The sequence below is a fragment of the Chrysoperla carnea genome, chromosome X, assembly GCF_905475395.1.
Source record: "Chrysoperla carnea chromosome X, inChrCarn1.1, whole genome shotgun sequence".
In the NCBI taxonomy this organism is placed as follows: domain Eukaryota; kingdom Metazoa; phylum Arthropoda; class Insecta; order Neuroptera; family Chrysopidae; genus Chrysoperla; species Chrysoperla carnea.
Genome location: NC_058342.1, coordinates 9766118 through 9776288, shown reverse-complemented (window position 1 = coordinate 9776288; position 10171 = coordinate 9766118). Strand labels below are relative to the sequence as shown.

The 10171-nt window shown below is 36.0% G+C and overlaps 1 protein-coding gene across 1 annotated transcript; it reads left to right on the top strand.

Moving 5' to 3' along the window:
* The first annotated feature begins 8317 nt into the window (after positions 1-8317).
* On the top strand, positions 8318-9514 carry LOC123302882. Its single transcript, XM_044885975.1, has one exon. It carries the CDS (start codon positions 8318-8320, stop codon positions 9512-9514), a length of 1197 nt encoding a protein of 398 aa, XP_044741910.1.
* Positions 9515-10171: the final 657 nt, after the last annotated feature.

Below are 10171 nucleotides of genomic sequence, written 5' to 3'. Positions count from 1 at the left end.
CACCACCCTCTGTGCTGTGTTTATGGCCCTCCTAGCATATTGGAACTTTGTGACCTCGTGCCACACGGCAGAACCATACAGGACCTTCGCCTTTACTACACCCTTTACCAAATGACGGGCAGACTTGACGCTCAACCCCCAGTGCCGCCTGAGGATCCTGCCAAATATCCCCATCTGCTCCTTCACAGTTGTTCGGAACGAAGCGATGTGATCCTTCATACTCATACCTGGGCCCATGTGCAATCCCAGGGATTCAACACCCGCGACCACAAAAAGACGCTTGACCTCACCCTCCCTTTTCACCTTGGTCGTCTGTCTGTTCCTATCTTCCCTTTAAGTGGCATGCAGACTGTTTTCGTGCCTGACACGTCTACGCCCACTTGTGCCCCCCATTCAAGCACTGGTGTCATAACTCCCTCCACCCCTACCAGTGCCTCCCCTCTACTACCCGCCTCAACCATTATGAGGAGGTCATCGGCATACGTCACGACTTTAACCTCTCTATGATACAACCCCTCCAGCAGATCGTTCATACACAGGTTCCATATCGTTGGACCCGCTATGAAACCCTGTGGACAGCCCCTGGTCTTTTGAACCCACACACGCCCCTGCCAGACATGATCCCCGCATACCTATCCGTGAAATAGCTGTTCCACATCCGTAGGTCAGATTCCTCGAGCCCAGAATCACGAAGCTTTTGGTTAATCACCTCCCAGTACAAGCAACTGAAAGCATTCCTAAAGTCCACAAAGACTCCCAGGACATATTTGCTCCCGCTGATACCCACTAGTTGTAACACCCTCAGCCAGGCGTCCTCAACGGTTCGGCCCTTTCAGAAGCCATATTGGGCTTCATTCCATCCACCCTCCAGGACCCTGCCCATACCACTCAAAAAAAAGGAAAGGAAAGGAAAGAACAAATGAGTGTCCGACAATGGAAACATTGTCGGAATAACGCCACAACATAGACAACTGGCAGCACTAATCCTCTGCCAGTCTAAAAAAACTGTCTAACCTGCTAGGATAAAAACGAAAATGGGGTGAGGTCGCCGGGTCACCCCGACGCCACGCCCCGAAACAGCGCCATCACCTGTAACTGCAAAAATGTCGTACCTTCTGACAAGAGGCACGACAACACGAAAGGTCCAGCACAGGAACATCACCAATTTGGACTGCAACTCGTCCTGTCGGACAGGGACAGGGACAGCCAGACATGCACCATCAGTTTCCAACAGCTACCTCTTCGCCTTGTGCCCCAGTCACCCATCGAGTGCGTAAAGCGAAAGCCCTATGCACAAACTTCCTGAAGCCCTTGTTAGGAGGAAACCCTCCTGGAGAGAAAATGTCCAATTGCGGCGATTTATGTCCCTGACATCCGGGATAAACCGGAACGTCACACGGCCCCTCCCGTTGATGAGAGTTTGGAGTTCGGCCATACCCATCTCCCCTACCTCTTCATTGCTGAGCAAATCCAGCTCCCCAAAGTGGTAACCCCTACTAAGTTTGAAGAGGCCTGCCCTCCTCAATACTCCTCAATACGAGGTCCCAGGGAAGCATCCCACCGAGCACCTGAAGGACCTCGGTCGAGACCGTCCTACACACTCTGAGTGCCCCATAGAGAACAACCCGCTGTGACACTCACACCAGGCAGTTGCACCATAAAGCGCAGCAGCCTCCACCCAACCTCTAATAAGGATTCGGTCAGACCTCGTTTGTATACCCCACTCCCTGTGCATGAACCTCGCTATTATGGCCATGCACTTAACCACTTTGGGCCTGATCGCTCTCACGTGGGCTATCAAACTCATCCCAATACCAAGTGTAACTCTGAGGTAGACCACATTCGGAGATCTGCTTCTCCAACGCCAACTTCCACTAATCTCCGCATTTCCGCTTCCCAGTAGAGACAACTGAAACCATTTCTGAAGTCGATAAAGACCCCCAGCATATACTTCCGCCGCCCGTCCTGGACAATATCACTCACCCATTGTAAGGCATCTTCCGTGGATCTCCCAGCACGAAACCCGAATTGTGAGTCGTTCCACCTATCCCCGATGGCAGCCTCGAGTCTGCCAACCATCATTCTTTTGAGTACCTTTCCAATACCACTCAGCAGACTGATTGGTCTATATGACCGGGGGTCACTGAGTGGCTTATCGGGCCCTTTGGGTAGTGCAACTACCCTGGCCATTTTCCACACAAGCGGAAAGGTATCCTCACTTAGGCATTCGTCGAAAAGCGCCTTGAGGAAGAGGGGGAGCGACTGTCCTTATCTACGGGTAGATAAGGACATTGACGAAACAAAGTTTTACGTGAGGTACAGTGAGGTTCGATTTCCGCCGTCGCAACAAAGTTAATTTAATTAATAATTGTGATAGGCTGGTGTAGTGCATTGTATATGCATGAAGGAGGTGCACTCAACCTCTGAATGAAATTATCAGCGGAAAGGTGCTAAAAAACATATATGGTATTACAATGGGCTCTATAGCCTAAGTGTGTCCTTCGTGGGCAACTAATATAACGTAACCTTACCTAACCTGGATGAATCATTTCGTTTGGCAGAAATTTTGTCATTATTAGACCGTCGACGATTTTTGGGGATATCAGTAGGGCGATTCACAAACATTCATATCTATCGTTTTCGTGATAATTATCGCCAAAAGCGGTACTTATCGTCAGCAATTCACAAACATTTTTACCGACGGTGGCGGTGTGATAATTATCGTCTATAGTCGTTAACTTAACAACAAATTTTTTTCTCGTGATAAGTATGTAACGCTTCTGACGTTTGCGCAATGACAAGATTTTAAGTAAACAAATTTGAATACAAAATAAATGTCATAACCATACTAATTGATTTTTTTTTTCTATTAAAATTGGAAAGTGCGTAATAAATTTTCTCAAATTTAAATATTTAGTTTAATTAATATTATAAAGATACTTTAATTAGGTTGTAAAAGTTAGTTTAGCTAGTTCTTATTTTTATTTAAAATTCCATTTTTCTTTAAATTTCCTTACAAGTTTTTTTAGTTTTTAAACACAGAATAAATTTTAGTTAAGTTACGTTTTAAAAATTAGTTTAGTTAAGTTAAGCTTAATAAGTTAGTTTAGATTGGTTTTTAATTAGTTTAGCAATAGGTCTTTATTTATTTCTGTGCTGTGTGATGTTGTTATTTGATAGTTAGGTAAGTTATTTTGTTTTATATTTTATTCGTATTCTTAAAGTAAAGAATAACTTTAATAATAAGAATCTTTCAGTAACAATGTATATTGTTATCTTGGAAGTAACAACAAAATTTCTTAAGGTTATTTCTAGCATTATTTATAAAAAGTATTACTGCAAAAAGGTTTTGTTTCGATCGCAGCATATTTTTTTTATTCAAATGTCTACACATTTTAGCTCAGAGTCAACCAAATTTTGTTACAATTCAAATTGGAGGTACGAAATAAAATTACTAAATTTTATGTAATGCATTAAAAATTTTGATATTTTAAGTTTTTTTCATATAAATTTTTTTATCTTTATAGCAATGGCTTACACAGAAGCTACAGTGGACCGCCTCGATTTCCATAATTTGCGTCGGGGGCACAATTTAATTGATAATGACGAAGATGATGGTATAATATAACAACCCTCATGATGTGGCAGTCAGTTCAAAATCGTTGATTATGGGAGAGATGTAGGATAGTTTATATTTAAAATACTTTTTAATATCATTAATATTCATATTTTTTCAACTTTTGTTTTTTTTTTATCAACCCACAACAAAGAAGATAACTTCAGTTGACTTCTGTTTTGATAATTATAGAATACTTACAGATACATCGAGCTACAAACTGAAATTGCCCTAAATGTTAAAAGTTTTCAGATGTCCAAGTTTAATTGGTGTTTAATAAATTGTATTTCATTTTCAAAATATTCTTACTTTAATGAATTGAAATGTATTATATTTCGTGGATTATCATTGTTCAAAAATGGTTTAATTAAGAGTAGCATAGTCATGGCGGTTCTGGCACAGTTGGATGGTACACTTTTCCAAAAAGGGCAAACCTAGGTGAATGTTGGAAACCTCGGTTGAATGCGAAGTTGGAGGGGATAGATGACGTCATTGACCAATAGTAGCGCTGTAAAAATCAAGATGGCGTCGGGAGGTGTGGTGGTGGGGGGGGGGGAGGAATGGCTACCTAAGCATAAACGGGGAATTACCAGGTGACGTCATTGGCTTTGACCAATAGTGGCGCTTGACGGAGAGTGAACGGGGGACGGGACGTTGACATTAGTCAGCAATTCTCAAGAATATGTTGAAATAGATAACATCTAACCTTGAAAAATATGATACCATCATCCTGTTACAAGTTCAATCTTGTTTGAATCGCCTTTGATCTTAAAATAATTTTACACGTGTTAGATAATAATTTGCAAGTATGAACATGTATGTATTCCAAGAAAAAATAGTTAGTTTGAATATTATTATGAGAATCTGATAACTCAGCAATTCTCAAGAATATGTTGAAATAGATAACATCTAACCTTGAAAAATATGATATCATCATCCTGTTGAATTCCAAGAAAAATAATTAGTTTGAATATTATTATGAGAATCTGATTACTCAGCAATTCTCAAGAATATGTTGAAATAGATAACATCTAACCTTGAAAAATATGATATCATCATCCTGTTTCTTAAAATAATTTTACACGTGTTATGAGATTAGATAATAATATCTGCTGGGGGATTTTTGGAGTGGTGGTAATCATATAAAAAAGGCGCTCTACATTACGGTAATAACAGTTTTACCTACAAAGTTAATAGACGCATTACGGTATTCTTATTTAGAAGTTGATGATTGCTTTCATATTGCTGTATTTATAGTTAGAAATTGTTTGAATGCAATCTTATTTGTAAATTATGCGAAAAAGTTCAACTAATTTAAAAAAATTTCTATCAGTTTGAAATATTACTAAATGAATGTTGTGATGATCTTACCCATGGAAGTAACATGAGAAAAAATTGGGGTACATACGATATCCGCCGAAAACAATGGATTGGTGATAGTGCTAGACACGATGAGAGAATGTTTTTATGGTATCAACAAATAGATCCTAAAATTCTCTGTAGAATGCTATACCAACAAATGGATGGTGGAAATATACCGAAATGGTTCGAGTCATGGATATGTGTTACAAATTGTAATGAAATAGACAGATGTGATTGTGAAAGAAATACTGATGATCATGACTGTATATAGAAATAAAAACATGAATATGATTGCCCATGATAAGTTTTTAAAAATGTGTTTGTATTTACAATAAAAAACACCTATAATTTAAATAATCATTGTTTTGTTTTATCTTTGAAATGACCTCCCCACCTTATTTTCAGGTTATAAATACACCTTGTTTGGGACAATTATATTCGCACCATCAAGTAATTTTGAGTTATAAACATGAATCAAAAATACATTTGTTTTACAACAATATTTTTATATTGTTTTGTGTTAGTTAAAAGTGCTTCAATAAAATTTCATGGTCATATTAACCTAGTCCACAACCACACACATATATATATATATATATATATATATATATATATATATATATATATATATATATATATACATATACATGATCGTAGAATATGTGTTTTAGATTCATTTCGTCCGTTTTGAATAACACCAAGCAATTAACATTGTCCCTTATGTTATGCTTTGGAACACGTGCGTAGCTCTGACATATGTAGAAACAATCAATTTTTCGATGACGGCCCATACTAAAGTATTCTCTAATTCTCTGTTGTGAATGACAGCTCACATCATCAAAAATGAAAAGACTTTTTTCTCGAGCTTCATTCGGACTAAGAATTTCACTAGTATCACTAAATGGAAAATAGGCAACCCCTTCCACTAATTTTAAAGTCTCTTCTAGTAATTGATATTTCGGTTGGTAAAGAGATTTACTGTACACATAAATATTTTCAAAGCGTAAACCGTTTTCATCATAAATTAAATTCAACATAACATTGGTTTTACCACAACCACTAGGGTCACATATTATTGTTCGTAGTGAATCTGAAAATAGAGGACCATGATATGTTTGTGTGTCTGTATTTTCTGGTATTAAATTTTCAACACTCAGAGCGGGTTGTTGTTTATGAAAACGCATTTTTAATGTAACTAAGACTAAAATTTCAATACAACCCATTTTCTAAACATTTAAATATATGTGAACTTCAATGTCATATCAGAAGCAACAACACAAAGGAAGAGGTATTGTTAACACACTTATAAATAAATTACCGTCTGAGTTACACATACCAACTTATCGATATTGTGGACCTAGAACAAAGCTGACAGAACGATTAGCGCGTGGTGATAAACCAAAAAACGCATTGGATCAGGCTTGTATGGTACATGATATAGCATATTCAAAAAGTAAAGACTTAAAGAAGCGCCATATAGCAGATAAACAATTAGCTGAAGCCGCTTGGAAACGTACCAAAGCATCTGATTCAACAATTGGTGAAAAAGCATCCGCTTTATTCGTTACAGGCGCCATGAAGGCAAAAACTTCACTTGGTATGAGATTAAAAAAGAAAAAGACAAAGAAAACTATAAACTTTACAGCATCAGTGCGAAAGGCACGAAATGCATTGAAAAAATCACAACCAACGGACTTAAAAGCAGCAGTAAAAATTGCAAAAGCAGCCGTGCTAGGTCAACGTATTAAAGCACCCACACGTGTAATACCAGTTCCAAAGTCTGGTGGTGTACTTCCATTAATTCCAATATTCGCAGGACTCTCTGCTTTAGGTGCTTTGGCTGGTGGAGCGTCGGGTATTGCTAAAGCCGTTACAAATTATAAAAGTGCTCGTGATCAACTTAATGAGAGTCAAAGACACAACAAAACAATGGAAACTATAGCAATGGGAGCAATGGGTAAAGGCTTGTATTTAAGACCATACAACAAAGGCATGGGATTATATTTAGAAAAAAACTAATTGAAACGCTACCACGTAGAGCACTTTACAATACGGAGCTACGTCCGTATGCTAAACAATTTAAAATTCCGTATTTTCGTGGTGTTTTTATGCGTGACACCCTACTCAAAAGACCATATAAATATGAAACAGGAATTATCAACCATGATGTATCTAAAAATAGTGGCACACACTGGAAGGCATATAAAAAGTATAATCGAAATGTTATCTATTATGATAGTTTTGGAAATTTGAGACCGCCAGCGGAAGTCATTAAGTATTTTAACGGATGTGACATTCAATATAATTTTGATAGGCAACAACAGTTTAATACTCCGATTTGTTGACATCTATGTATACAATTTTTATTAAATAAATAAACCAGCAAGTCTTGTATTCACTTCATACAAAATCAAGATGTCATACATGCTTACTTTTACAGGGGATAGCTCTTTTTTAACAACAGACTATTCTCCACCAAATGAATTAGATAAAAATGAAAATTATGAAATGGGTCTAGTAGATTTACAAGGGTACAATTCCATACCTAATATACACAGCCACAATAACATGTTTTATTACGATGATAAAGTCATAGAAATACCTCCAGGATCTTACGAAGTTGAAGATATTGAACGTTATTTAAAAGAAGCTGTAGGCGATGAGGTGACACTACAAATAAATGTTAATACAAATACATTAAAATGTGAAATAAAGTATAATGTGATAATAAACTGTGAACCATCAGATTCTGTTTGTCGCATGTTGGGATTTAATAAACGAAAACTAGATGCAAATAAAAGACATGACAATACAGTTAATATTTTACCTGTAGAAACAATTTATGTTCAATGTAATATTACAAATGGATCGTATCATAACAATGAAATCAGTCACACATTGTTTCATTTTTCACCAAATCTACCACCAGATTATAAAATTGTGATACATCCTATGAATGTTATTTATTTACCAATCAACTGTCAAACTATAAGCAACGCTCATGTTAGTGGACCAAACTGGTAAATTAGTTAACTTTCGAGGTGAAAACATTACAATTGGATTACACTTGAAAAAGATATAATGGGTTTTGTATTTAATCATCCCACACGTTATGCGGGAGGCAGTGTTTCTACAAACCGTCCGATAAAACCACCTCAATCGAGCAACAATAGACTAAAAAATCACAAACAGTTATCATACGAAAATAGAAAATTTCTTCAATCAATTGGCTTAAAACTAAAACGGCCAATTATTGGGTAAAATTTAGTTGTTGGCTTAAAATAAAGAAATCAGTTATACGAATAAAATTCAGTTGTATTAAGAAGAAGAAGAAGAAGAATGGCAGAAATATTAGAAGTGACCAATGTATCTGAGTACGATAATGCTATTACAGGACTAGAGTATCACAACCATCAAGCTTATAATTCATCGAAATTTGAATCAAGCGATGAGAGTAGAATTTGCATTCAATCACAAGACTTGTACACATTACCAAGTGAAAGTGTTTTAAATATCGAAGGTCAAGTGACTGATGATGATGCTACAAATGCAGCCAGCTTCATATCGAATGCTATATCATTTATGTTTCATGGAATTCGTTATGAAATTGGTGGTAAGGTAATTGATGTGATTAATAACGTAGGCATCGTTAGCACTATAAAAAACTATCTATACCTAAACGAAAATCAGAGTAAAGCTTTAGAGAATGCTGGCTTTGGTGAAAATTTTAAAAAAGATGCTGCTGGTTACTTCAATGTTCGTATTCCATTGAAAATGTATATGGGTTTTTTTGAAGATTATCCTAAAATTCTCGTAAACATGAAACAAGAAATCGTTATTGTTCGTGCAAATGACGATATTAATTGTTTTACCTCAACTGTCGCAACAAGCAAACCTAAAATTAAAATCAACAAATTAGAATGGTGTGTTCCATACGTTAAAGTGTCTGATAAAATGCGAGTCAAATTATACAACTTAGTCCATCAAAATGATGATTTGAGGTTATGGTTTCGATCAATGGAATGTCTACTTATACCAGAACTACCATTAACTGATAGACATGTGTGGAGTGTTAAAACTAGTGTAGAATGTCTTAACTACGCTGTTATCTGTTTCCAAACAAATCGTGACCGCAACATTTTAAAAGATTCCAGTCAGTTTGACCATTGTAACATAACAAATTTGAAAGTCTATTTAAATGGTGAAGCCTACCCATATGTGAATTTGAATCTAAATAACACAAACAATCAAACAGCGTTACTGTATGAAATGTATTGTAATTTTCAAAAATCGTACTATAGACGCTCTATAACAGAACCATTGCTTAATAAAGAAACGTTTATAAATAAATCACCTCTATTTGGCATTGACTGTTCTAAGCACCCAGAGTCACTTAAATCTACAACAGTGGACTTGCGCGTTGAGTTTGAAGCTGGTGTTAATTTCCCAGCTAAAAAGCGTTCGTATTGTATAGTGTTCCATGATCGATTATTTAAATACAATCCACTTACGAATATTGTGAATAGAGTAGTTTAAAATGGCGTACATAGTGGACGTACAGGGTTTCAAAGTAAACAATGAATTCATCGTTAAAGAACTTAGTTTTATGGATACAAATGGTAACCACTCTGGACATTATGTATTCAAACCGCCATTTCCATTTAACACATTAAGTGATTCGGATAAGAAACAAGCAATTTGGCTCTCAAATAATTACCATGACTTATACTGGAATCAAGGAGTCATCGATTATTGCGAGTTATCAATCAACCATTTTAACACACATTGCTAATCATAATGTTATATACTGCAAAGGTGAAGAAAAGAAAATTTGGATTAAAAAATTAATTCGAAATTCAACAAGGGCAGTCCACATTGAAAATTTGGATGGTGGAAAACCGCTCCATAAGAATGACAGTGTATCAAAAGCTCTATGCATCTATCAACATAAACATTGTACCACAAATATTATTATGTATTTATTATATTATTTTTTTAATAGATCTTTATATGGAGGTGCTTCTTGTTGATTATTATAAAAATAAATAATATTAAAAAATAAAATGATTTTTTTTATTCATATTTTGTATTTTGTTTTAATCTAAAGTTGTAATTTTTTTTAAATAAAAAATTTTTTTATCTAATCTGTAGTACAAGTTGATTTATTATTATTCCTTATAAGGAGTATATTAT